General features: G+C 34.3%; 1 protein-coding gene across 9 annotated transcripts in view; it reads right to left on the minus strand.

Moving 5' to 3' along the window:
* The window catches only part of AKAP9 (A-kinase anchoring protein 9), a 153,807-nt gene that overhangs the window by 36,412 nt on the left and 103,993 nt on the right, over nucleotides 1-13,402 (minus strand). For 6 of the 9 annotated variants that reach the window (XM_086696380.1, XM_086696349.1, XM_086696391.1 and 3 more), the window contains 7 exons: nucleotides 10,473-10,635; nucleotides 9,343-9,555; nucleotides 8,365-8,403; nucleotides 6,730-6,962; nucleotides 5,679-5,798; nucleotides 1,830-2,006; nucleotides 1,097-1,201 (listed from right to left, as the gene is read on the minus strand). In XM_086696380.1, the coding sequence (XP_086552506.1) occupies nucleotides 1,097-1,201; nucleotides 1,830-2,006; nucleotides 5,679-5,798; nucleotides 6,730-6,962; nucleotides 8,365-8,403; nucleotides 9,343-9,555; nucleotides 10,473-10,635 (1,050 nt within the window). The remainder of the gene's footprint in view (nucleotides 1-1,096; nucleotides 1,202-1,829; nucleotides 2,007-5,678; nucleotides 5,799-6,729; nucleotides 6,963-8,364; nucleotides 8,404-9,342; nucleotides 9,556-10,472; nucleotides 10,636-13,402) is intronic. The other 3 variants (XM_025929473.2, XM_086696347.1, XM_086696400.1) reach the window with 1 other exon arrangement.

The following is a 13,402-nucleotide window of genomic DNA, read 5'->3' on the forward strand; positions in this document are numbered from 1 at the left end:
ATTTTTTTTCTCCTCTAAAATACGAGTTTTCTTTTTTAAAAAAATTCCTATTGTTTAAAAAAATTTTTTTAATGTTTACTTATTTATTTTGAGAAAGATAGAGAGTGTGTGTGCAAGCAGGGGAGAGGCAGAAGAGAGGGGGAGAGAGAAAGAATCCCAAGTAAGCTCTGTGCTGTCAGAGCAGAGCTTGACATAGGGCTCAAACTCACAAACCATGAGATCATGACCTGAGTTTAAACCAAGAGTCAGATGCTCAACCAACTGAGCCACCCAGGTGCCCCTAAAACTACAAGTTGCCTGATCTAGAGTTTGAGTTGATGTCTAATTCATTCTTGTATTTTCCAAAGCACTTATTAACGTTTATACTGTTTAAATTCAATAAGTATTTGTTAAAATCTATTAAATATCCTGAAAAAATTATATAGAAATGAAAATGTAACTTAAAAAATCTTAAATATTTATAATGCTATGATACAGCTAAATAATGTAGAATACAGTATATTTTAGAAAAATAGACAAAAATTTAAATACATTTAAATTAGCTTGAAATTGGAAATTAGTATTAAAAGTAGATTTTTCTTTCTTTTTTTTTTTTTTTTGAAAAGGGAGGGAGTAGGAAAACATAGGAGAACTTTCCTAAAACTACCTTATTGTTAATTTTTTAAGAACATGTTTATACGTTGTAAAACAGCGCTATAACCTCCCAGGGTAATACAACTTAAAAAAAACAAACCCACCCCCAAACCCTACAGCAAAGTAGCATAACTTCAAAGCTCACAGTAAAGAAGGGAAAAAGAGAGATCCTGCCTTTTGTGCTAATACAATTCTCTCTCCAGTCTCCTCTTCACTCCATTCATACCTTCTTTTGTCTTCAAACTTCTTCTGTGTCAAGGCCTTTACATTTGTCCCCTCTACATGGAACACTTCTCATACCAGCTTATTTGTTCAACTCTTTTTGTCTTCAAGATCAATTTAGGTAACGAGCTAAGAAAACTGTCTAAACAGTATAAACCCCATTCTGTACAAATGACATTCTCAAGGTGACTTATTTAAAATAATTCAAGCCACATTTTGTCATTAAAAGTATACCTCTTACCTCTTTTTCCTTTCGGTCTATAGCATCTCGCTCAGCCTGCAACTGTACTTCTAGCGACAATTCTGTTTTAGCTTCTAGAGCTCCAGACTGCTTTTGGTCCTCTACCTTTAAATATACAAAAATTTTCTCAAAACTTCAGACATTAAATCTAATTATCCATTTTAACTGGAGAAATAGCAATGCCATTAGCAGCTCATAATCTACATTACTGAATAATCAAAGTTACAGATCCTCAGTTTTGAATGCAGGAACACAGGAATGTTTGACACTCTTAAAATTCATTCCTCAGATAAAATGGAGACTATCCCCTAATATGCCCCTTTCCCAAGCTTCCTTATCCTGCTCTTCTTTGATTCATTCTTGTTTTCTGCAGTATAGTGGGGATAGATTTCACTCTTATTCTGGGATAAAGCAATAGACTCAACTGGTGTCCACAGCTTTTTCATTTGGCTATTATTTTAGAATCACAACCTATTGACTGTGAAAAGGATCATTAATTCCTCTGGTTTACTTACTTTTCCTTTTTCAGGACTAAGGTATGCAAGTAACATTTGAAGGTAAGAAGAAACAGATATAGTTATGTCACTGGAGACATAAAGGTATATTTATATTTTGTAATAATATCAACAAAAAATCACTACTAATTTTTTATTTAAAGGAACTGATGTTCAGGTAACTAAGAGCAATCCACATTAAAACACTTCATAAAATTAGCCTGAAGAAAATGCCATACCTTTTGGAAAGTGTCTGTACTAACGAGTAAGGCTTGCTCCAGTTCCCTTACTCGGAACTCCAGTTTCTCAATTTCTTCATTCCGTTCTTGTACATCCCTCTGAAGCTGCTCTTTAGAGAGCAAAAGCTCACTGCACTTGTCTGTTTTTTCTTTCAGATGATTTGTTAACTGTTCAACCTAGACATAAAATAAGCAAAAACTGTAATTTAAAAAAAATTTCAACAAGCTAGTAACATACCTGTCCTCATTTCAAAAAGTATTTTCAGAAGCCATGCTAAGTATTTTTGATAAGGATAGCAACTATTGTCTCCAACTATGGTGACATTCTCGGAGTTGATAAAGTAGTACTAACAAAAAAGAAATACTGCTCCACCAACCCTTTACAAAAAATTCTTTCTCTTAAGACTAAGACCTGCAGCTAGGAGGAGAGAAAAGATTACATTTTTGAATAATGTTAAAGTATAAGCTCTAATGGTACAATAACACTAAAACTTAATAAAGATGACAAGTTTGCAGAGTGCTGACTTACACTATTCATCGATTTGAGAGAAGAGAGTGAGCATATGCACAAGTGGGGAAGGGGCAGAGAGAGAGGAAGAGACAGACACTCCCAACCAGGCTCCACTCTGTCAGCGCAGAGCCCAAAGCGGGGCCTGAACTCACAAACCCCATGAGTTCATGATGTGAGCTGAAATCAAAAGTCGGGTGCTTCACCGACTCAGCCACCCAGGTGCCCCCTGACTTACACTCTTATGTCAGATAAGATAATCTTAAGAAATCTTTAATGGATTCTATTTTTCTTTCCACAAATGGTTATAATTGAGACGTATAATAATATGGTTCTAAACAACGCAGAGATGGGAGGGAAAGGGGGAGCTTTAATATAGTCACTTAGAAGCTTTTTCAGCCTACACATTCCAGCAGCCCATAGCAGACATGAGAATACTGGGTGGTGAGAAGAATCTGTGCACACTGAAAGTTTCCCCAAGTAATTCTGATAATGCGGGTCCATTTAAGAGAATGGCTCTGAGACCGAAGGATTCAGGAAGCATTAATAAGACAGCTTATGAAATTAGTTCTCATCAAGTAAAGAGAGAAAGCTTGCTAAAAAAATTAGTGTGATGGTAAGAAAAAAAAGCAATTCTACCTTACTTCAGTGAGATACTTTAAGGAAATTATCTAAATATGATACTTATTCCCCAAAACATTAAAAGAAATGCAAACTTACCTATAACTACATGTTCAAGGATGACTATAATAAAGCCACTGAGGAGAAAATTTAACAATAATGGGTGGGCTAAGATTTGGAGTACAGTCAAGGAAAAAGACCACAAAGCAGCAAAATAGTACAATATACTGTAAGAGTTAGATTATTTAGATCTTGAGAAAATCAGCATCTGGGGAATCAGATTTGGCAAGGTAAGGACAGAACCAATGGATCACAATGTTCCAGGAGAAAAATCAAATACACACATCCATGTTAGTTTCTTAAAGTTTCATGAATGAGGCAGGTCACACTTTTCAAATATAACAAATAATATACTTACATACTGTACTATTAAAAAAAATTTTTTTTTAATTTATTTATTTTGAGAGAGACAGAGACAACACATGTTGGGGAGAAGCAGAGAGACAGGGAGAGGGAATCCTAAGCAGGCTCCCCACCACCAGCCCTATGTGGGGCTCAAACCCACAAAGTCATGATATTATGACCTGAGCCAAAACCAAGAGTCGGACACTCAACCGACTGAGCCACCCAGGGGCCCCTATAAGATATTTTAAAATAAAATTTAACTATTACTATTTCTGAAAATAATTTTACATGTTCACTATGTACCAGGCCAATATTCCTATGAGGTGGGTTCTATTATAATATATATTTAATTTGAGAGAGAGTGTAAGCAGGAAACGGGTGGTGGGGGAAGGGGGGGGGGAGAGAGACAGAGAGAGAGGGAGGGAGGGAGGGAGAGGGAGGAATCCCAAGCAGGCTCCATGCTCAGCACACAGTCCAATGCAGGGCCTGATCCCACGACCCTGGAATCATGAGCTGAGCTGAAATCAAGAGTTGGAAGCACAATGACTGAGCCACCCAGGCACCCCACAATCTCTGTTTTAGAAATGACTAGATGAGTTTTAGAAAGTTTTAATGAGTTAGCCATTGTCACACATGTGGTAAATAACAGAGCTATTGATTCAAATTAGGATGGTGTAACCCCAAGCACGATATCTATATAACTGTAACAAGCCATCCTTGCAATTTATACAATAAATCTTCCCTCATTCATATAGCATTTATTTGGCAAATATAGAGTTCTATGTTTCTAAATGAGGAAGTGGATAATTGGGATGAAAAAGGAGAAACAGGGAGAGTGGTAAGGAGGCTACCAAAACCATCCAGGCTAACAGTGACAGCCAGGATTTAAGGAGATGAATGAAATGGAAAGAATAGGAAGATGTAAGATGTAGTGCAACATGCCTCACCAAGGGGCTGGAAGTAGGGGTTGAAAAAAAGTGGAATAAAGAATGAACTCTAGGTCTTAGCAATAAGAAAGGTGAAGATAGTATCATATTTACTGAAAGAAGAAGGAACATGTTTTATTCTTGTCTTTCTCTGATGGGGGTTAGTCAGCAATCAAGAGCTCTCTTTTAAACATGTTAATTTTGAGACATCTAAATGGAGGTAGATGGTAAAGCATCTGAGTATTCAAGTCCAGAGTTCAAAAGAGATGTCAGGGGAGCACCTGGGTGGCTCAGTCGGTTGGGCGCTAACTTCAGCTCAGGTCATGATCTCACAGTTCGTCAGTTCTAGCCCCGTATCAGGCTCTGTGCTGACAGCTCAGAGCCAGGAGCCTGCTTCAGGTTCTGTGCCTCCCTCTCTCTCTGCTCCTTCCCCACTAGTGCTCTGTCCCTCTCTGTCTCTCAAAAATAAGCAAACATTTAAAAAAAAAAAAAAAAAGAGATGTCAGGGCTGGAGATATAAACACACGGTCATTTACACATAATTACCTGGGAAGAGAAAATTAATAGGAAAGAAAAAGGGGGCCAAAGACTAAGTCTTTGGGTCTTCCATCATTTATTTTGGGTTGAGAAACAAAGACTATGGAAAGAAACAAAATGAAGTAGGTATGTCACAGAAGCCAAGAGAAGGAAGTGTTTCAGGAAGAAGGCTGCAATGAAAGCCTCTGAGGATGCGTATGATGAAGACAGAGATGATTTGTGGACATGGCCAGGAGGATGGTAACTTTCACAAGAACAGTTTCAGCAAAAGAGAGGATATAAAACCCCACTGAGACAGAGGGGTTAGAACGTCACTGCACTGCACTGGACTGAGGGAAGAATAGAAGATGGGGAAATAAAATTGTCTGAATACAGACAACTCTTGATCAGTTTTGTTAGGAACAGGAATAGAGAAAGAAATAGATAAGTTTATTTAATTGGGCAAAACTAGAAGCTAAATGCAGGTAGAAATGACTCCAAATTTCAATGCAAACAATTTTTAATGTTTGTTTATTTTTGGGGGGTGGGAAGGGGCAGAGAGAGAATGAGACACAGAATCCGAAGCAGGCTCCAGGCTCTGAGCTGTCAGCACAGAGCCCAATGCGGGGCTTGAACCCACAAGCCGCGAGATCACGACCTGAGTTGAAGTGAGACACTCAACTGACTAAGCCACCCAGGAACACCAATGTAAACAATTTTTAGAATTTCAAGAACTTTTCACGCTGAAGTAATATTTAATTTTCTGATTTTGAAGATTTATATATAATAAAATTTTAAGTTCTTCACAACAGACATCTTTTATGACACACAATATGCTGTAGCATAGACAATATCAGTAAAGTTCTTTCTTACCTCTCTAGTTTGATGTTCATTGATAGGCTGGAATCGAGGTACGACCTTAAGTTGCTGTTCTAGTTTCTGTATTTCCTGTTGGAATACATCTCTTTCGTGTTCTCTATCAATGGCTTGCTCCTGAAGTTTAATAACAATAACAGTAACTGAAGAAACAATATATACTGAAGCTATTATTACTGCTACTTCTTTTAGTTATACATACAGTTTTATTTAAGATAAACAACTGACGGCCACAGAATACCCCAAACCAAAAGGTTTCAAAAAAAGAACACCTGTTGTACGGTACATAGTCTATTTGGAATCTTTGACAGGAATGTCTGCATTTAAATATTATTTGAAGCATGACATTTTTAATAATTCAAGTAATATTAAATACAGAATGAGATAAAAATATTCTCCCAAAAATGAATTTATTTTTTTGGAGCAAAGGAGGAATTCCACTGTTAATTTAGTCATTAAAAAAATAGTAAGTAGAACAAACTGTTTAGTAAATCAATTTCTTTCATCCTAATCTAGGTTTTGTATCTAAAATAATAAAATCTGTCAGAATCTGATTCCCTGATATATGAAAAGAATATCAGGTCTTAAGTGAAACCCCAAAGAAGAAAATCCATATGAGGTTAAAGATTTAGTATCATTTTGGAAGACAGTAATGACAGCGTAACAACTGTTCCAAGAGCACAGTGTTACTCTGCGTGTATCTTTTGTGGGTGAAACAGTGTTGGCCAGTTAGCTCTCAGGATCCTCACCCTGCTTTAGCAGTTGGTTAAAGCAAAGTCTTGGACAAGCTTGTTAACTCTGAATTTAGAAAGGCTAACTGGTAGGGTTTACTCATAATCTGCCTGTACTGTTTTTAATTGTCATAGGTATGTAATAAAAATTATTAGAATTTTTATTTGGAATAGTAGTTTTCAGTTAATTGGTAAAAAACACAGGTAGATGAAAATGTTAGAATTCAAGTTTCTTCATAATTTAAAATTCACAACCTAGACTAGCAGCAAGTAAGCACTCCAGTGACAAAATCAATATTCAAGTTGAGAATACTTACATCTAAAAATTTTCTTGTTTTTTCTAACTGCTTTTCCAGTGCTTGGTTTTGCTGTCTTAAATCCATTAGCTCAGCATTCTTTTCTTGTTCCAGCTCTATAAACCTACTGACTTGTTCCTCAACATCTATTTCGAGAGCTTTCACTTGTTTTTGAAGGTCGTCACGTACTTTTTCAGCTTGGCACTGTACTTCTAGTTTTTCCTTCATTAATTTTTCTGTCTCCTGTAGTAATTCTGTTTACAAATATAAAAATATACTAAGTTAAATCAAAGTAATAGTGAAATCACCCATAACAACGCTCAAATTTTACCTTCATGAAATAAGAGATCTGAGTTTTACTTTAAACACACGTAAGAAAGGAAAATGTTCCTATGAAAATATCAAAGCAACATATTCCTATAGAAGCAAGCTAGTATCAAAAAAATTATACCATATTAACAAAAAGAAACATTCTGTCACTAAAAACAGTATTTTGTGAAAATGCCATAGCAAGTGACCAAAAAAAAAAAAAAAAAAAAAAAAGTCCACTTTCACCATAAGGAAAAGAACAAAGTCTAATTAAATTTAAGCACAGAAATAACTCACCTCAGGCAAAAATCAATTCATTCCAAACCAATAAAGTCACTTTATATGCATACACAATACACATGAAGATCAAAGACTGTAAATTTTTAACCAAGGCAAGTAAGAGTTATAGAAAAAAAAAATACAACTACAATCAATTTCCTGTTAGTCTTTCTCCTCATTAGATCCATATTCCTGAGTTAGTCTTGCACGCTCACACATATATGTATCAAGGGAAAACTGACTATGAGAGGCAGTATGGTGTAGTGCTTAGGAACAGAGACTGTGGATTCAAATCCTAGCTCTGCCACTTATCTCCTGTGTGATACTTAACACGATGTCCTCCAATTTCCTTATATGTAAACTGGGGATAGTAATACTACTGATCTCTACGAGTTATTGTGGATCAAATGAATTAATATATACAAAGAATAGTGCCTAGAGTATGGTAAGCACTATATAAGTGTTAGCTATTATTATTAACATTAGTAATACAACAATAAAGTATACAACAAAGTAAAACAATACTCTAATAATAAAAAAAAAAGGAACATAACCTGAGAGTCCTTACATTAACCAGTCTGCCAATACTGTACTCAGGACTAGGAATCTATAGAAAATAGCTTTCCTTTTAAAACAATAGTGATTTAGATGTTAATATAAAACTAAATGAACCAGAAAGTCTCTTTACTAAATTTCACTGATCCTTGATACCATCATCTTATATATTTCCTGATTTAGAAAGAGCATTTTGAAAAGTCATATGGTGAGAATTTAGTACATTTTGTTTATGTAAGAAACTGAAATTGTCTTAAGCTCTGTGGAAAAACAGATATAAGATGATGATCACTACGAATCTCAGTTGTTAATTTCAAATATAAATATGTATTTTTATTGTAAGAAAAAGTTTTTTGTTAAAGAAAAAAACTGTAAGTATGAAACACAACAGCAAAATTAGAGGTATGTTAGTTGGAAAAGTAGAGGTATGTGATTGAAAATCCAAGGGTCACCCCGTTTTTGGAGTTGTAAGTTTACCACCCAAAGACTGGCCATGCAATTGTATAAACACACCTGCTCCTGGTGCTGCATCGACTGCAGCATCTACTAGTCCTATAAGAATACAAAGAAAAAACACAGACACACAGAACAAAGATAAAATTTACATGTCTACTTCCTAAAACAGAATAATATGTAAACACAAAAGAATTAGAAGTAAAAGTTGAAACCACTGATTATTATCATTTGTAACATTTTGATGTACCAGTATTTCGTGAATGTTTTACATGTATGATACATACACTTTGCACATTAAAAAGACCAACCCTAAACCTGTGTTAAACAAATTTGAGCAACCAGAAACAACTGCACCATATTACAAAAATGCATGCTGTATTTCTCAATTAGCAAAATTCAACTAATAAAACTACACAATTATAATTCCAACTGCATGTGTAATATAAAAGTGGGAGGATGTGATGAAAAGGATTTGAAGTTCCACCGTTATAATGACTGACGTTTTTTTACTGCTAAAAAAACTAAGCTATTACACATAATTTCTCATTTCAGCAAAGATTAAATGTTATTTATAAATTGTATATTCTTTGAACTCGTACACAGATTAAACTAGATGTCAGTGTAACAGTCACTGACCTTTTCAATCTATTCTCTTGCAGGCCGAAATCCACCCCCACCTGCTTGCTACTAGTGCTGGATCAGTGCTCTTTTACTTAATCCAAGTATACATTTTTGCTGCCTTTCTGCTATCAAAAGAACTGAATCTTACACAGTTTAAAAAATATCCTGCCACATTATGCACAGCTGTCTCCTGAGGCAGAAGTTTAAGGAATTATCTTTTCCTGTTAAAATCTGCCAAAGGAAAACAGAAAAAAAAAAAGTCCACATGGCTAATAAAACTTTTATCAATGAAGTAGATTTTCTTGTAATTCTTCAACCCTCATATGAAATACGTGAATCATGGCATTGAAAGGAGAAAAGACCCACTTTGAACTTTTAAGGAATGTTTCATTCACAAAGTCTAAAAATACATACGCTGTTCAACTGGGCCTGCCTCAGCTTTCATAGCCTCTTTTTGTCTGGACAGTAATTCTCTTTCTTCTTGGATCTGCTGTTGTTCTGCTTCCAATTCTTGCAATCTATTACCTGCACATAACAATTCCTGTTCAAGACGATCTATTATATCAGTTTTTTCTTGAATTTGCCTTTCATAAAGAGTTTTTTCATCTGCATAGCCATCAATGACACCTATAAAATAAAATTAACAGGGAACAGGATTAAAACTTACTTTAAATCTTACCATTAGGCGTTCTATAAATATCTTGAATGAATCTGTTGATGACAGCAGCAGTTATGGTACATTCAATGCAGGCTTTTTCTTGTTTAACCTTTGTGCCTAAATATGATGTTCCTTTGAACTTTCTATTACTTTGCTATGCTAAGGTATCATATCATGTACATGATAACTCACTTTATCAAACAGATGTAAACAGACAAGAAAGCTTAATATAAATCAGATGCTTGTAAACCAAGTCACATTTTAAATATACTAGAGAAAGTTGATGTTTTAAGTGATTCTAGAAGGCCAACACCCACAATGGTATGGCAGAATATAAACAGTATGAGGCTTCAGAGGCTTAAAGCCCAGCATCACCATTTAATGGTTACCATGAACTATCTATCTATCTACCTATCTACCTATCTATCTATCTAGGTAGGCTTCACACCCAACACAAGGCTTGAACTCACGACCCTGCGATTAAGGTCTGAGCTGAGATCAAGAGTCAGATGCTTAACCAGCTGAGCCACCCTGGCGCCCCAACCTTGAACAATTTATTAACGTCTTTTGGCTTCAGTCTTTCCATTGCTAAAGTACAAGACTTGTCTTAGGACGGTGGAATTTTGGTAACAAATCACCATCATCCATTTCTATATTTTCTAAAAATTTTAATGCTTTCTATAATTCTATTAAACACTTTTTGATAATTAAAAATATATAGCTTTTAAAGTTGCTTGGAGAAAGTCTGAAGACAAATTACAACTATGTTTCAGTGCTCACCCTACATTAGAATACACTTGTGATTTCTAAATTTGGCTTGCATCGAAATCTCTACTTTTAAACTTGAAATTTTTCCACACTCAGTTGCCAATAGCAAATTGCTCACCCTCAGCCTTACTGAGCTCCACAGCCAGCTGTTCTCTAGCCCTGGACTCCTCATGAAGGCGCTCTCGCAATTCTTCTTGGCACTTAAGGGACTCTGTCACTTCTTGTTTCTGTCGAAATGACTCCCGCATCAACTCTGTCTGTGTAACTTTCGCATGTTCAAGCTAAACGAGGAGGGAAAGCATACATGAAGGAAGACAAAGTGTTGGGAATACCCACTAAAGTTTAACAAGAAAGGGTTTTTAAATAAAAATAAACTGTTGAACTGTAACCATTTAATATTTCTAGTGCATGCTAACATTAAATGGGGATAGTCAGTATACAAGTAGATTACCTACATATAACTTTCCATAAGAGATGTATTCTGGTTTTATTAAACAAACAAAACAATGCTTCTTTTGGGGGTGCCTGGGTGGCTCAGTTGGTTAAATGTCCGACTTTAGCTCAGGTCATGATCTCATGGTTCGTAGGTTCGAGCCCCATGTCGGGTTCTGTGCTGACAGCTCAGAGCCTGGAGCGTGCTTCAGATTCTGTGTCTCCTCTCTCTGCCCCTCCCCCACTTCCACTCTGCCTCTCTCTCTCTCAAAAACAAATAAACATTAAAAACAAAATAAAAAAAATGCTTCTTTTGGAAATAAACCAACTTATATCACTACATCTGTATTCTATAATATAAAGAAAGATATAAAGTTAGTAACGCATAGGCTCTTTATTTGTGGAAGAATTTTATGTGATTGTGCTCTATGTAAAACTTAATTTCTTTTGTATTTAACATTTATTGATTGTGGACTCCTGCTGTAAATTGTGAGGAATATATGATTCATATAATGGCATCAATTAACAAAATCATAGTGTCATAACAAGATGAAAAAAATTATAACCCACATTTTAACTAAAAGCTTTATATTTCTATCCAACTGTGAAACAGCTACAAGACTTTATATGAATATTCAATTTATTTTCAAAATCTTACAATACAGAGGCATTACCCGTAATTACTCATAAATACAGCCTCTTTTTAAATGCTGTTATTGGCATGACTACATTCTTAAACAATTTTTAAGATGACAGTCAAGTACAGACTCAAGGCCAAAGCTCTCAAAAAACAGTGATCATTGTTATCAGCTCCATGGAATTACAGAAAAGCACCATCTCTGCCTTTGTTTTCTGAGCTTCTGACTGTCAGCACTTGTTTATCAGTTCTTATTTTTAGTTAAACTAAAAACTGAGCTCAAATGTTTCTAGTATTTAGTCCTATAACACTAAAAATTTTGAAAAAGCAATCACCGTATATATATACATATTAAAAATAGGCTGACAATGTCATAAGAATTTGTAAAATTATAAAGTAGAAAGATATTACCATGTTTTATGTTTTAAAAAATGCAGTGGTTTCTAATTTATAGACAAATATCAATAATGTATTATCAAATTATGATATTTAAGAATATTTTATTTTTAAAGACTTCTGCTCTTCACATCTGAGTAGTATTTACCATAGCAAACACATTTTAGAGTTACTAAATAAAGCCTTTTATGGTCACTCTAAGTCAATTTCCAAAATATCAAGTATGTGATTGTTCTTGTTTTATTTAATAGGATGTGTTAAATATTATTTACAACTTACTACTTGGAGATAATATGAATACACATTTAAGACTTGTAATGGATAGTTGAGCATACATTTCAAATCACAAAATATTTCCTAAAACATCTGTCATGTCAATGCTACCTCAACAAAGATAAAACTATATATATTTCTACTTTTGACTGGGAAAAGAGTATTTTCTTTTAAATGTAGATAACTAATAAACATTGATTTTTTACTATAAAGAACATGATCACAAAGTATGAACTAACTTATATATAATTACTCTTTTGAATTTACAGTCACAGCCTGTATTTTTAAAACATATCAATTGTTTCTACATATGTAGATAGGTAACTTTTTCTGTTTATTATAAAGTGGTTGCCTGGTAAATACATGAAAACTCTGAAAGAGTTCAAAGCTCTGACTAAAAAGGATAGTTTCTTATTCCTTTTTCAAACTTACTGTACAAGAAGCATTCAGCATTTATAAAAAAAAATACTTGATTTACATAAGAAAATTGTTTTTGCTTCTATGTCTACTTCTTAACAAGATCTAAAGCAGCTTTTAAATGCATTTAAATAGTTAGCATAGAACCATGAGAAATAGCTTTAGTTTTGCAAAACAAAACAAAAAAATTAAAGAATCAAGTACAGTAAAGCTAGCAAACAAATTTCATTTATTATAGCAGATGGTACTCATACTTTACTGGAATAAGAGACTCCCCTTTCAAATGTTCATCTAAATATAATTTAAAAAGCCTCTTCTATCCTGTTAAGTTATGGCTTATTCCTAATACCTAACAATATGAAATACATAAAAATTTCATTTCAGTACTTCTAAATAAGTTAAGAAACTTATTATATTAAAAAGCATTACATTATAAAGCATCAATAAATATAGTGTCACTTTAATATAAAAGTTTCAGGGGAGGTAACAAAACTTCTGAAAACCATCTGTCTTGTTAAATATTAGCTAGTGCATTACAATTAAAGCCACGAAAGTTGTAAAAAGTGCTGAATAACTTGTAGTTATATTGAATAACTTGAGGTGAATCATTCACAACATTATTTATGTGTTAAATAAACCTGAAGTACTACCTATGCTAAGTACTTACCCTTAACAATGTTTATAAAATACATGTCACATAAAAAGTAGAAAACAGTATTTCCTCACAGGATTAGTAGGCATATTAAAAATCAGTTCCTTATGAGTTAGCAAGAAAATTAAAATTAGAATCCAGATTTTCTTTTTCCTTGTCTGGAACTACAGCCAATACACCATATGATTGTAAACAATTCCTAACTGGCTCACTTGGCTGTTTTAAGAATCACAATGCCTAT

Source organism: Puma concolor, chromosome A2 (assembly GCF_028749965.1).
Source record: "Puma concolor isolate L17-30 chromosome A2, mPumCon1.1.hap2, whole genome shotgun sequence".
Lineage (NCBI taxonomy): Eukaryota > Metazoa > Chordata > Mammalia > Carnivora > Felidae > Puma > Puma concolor.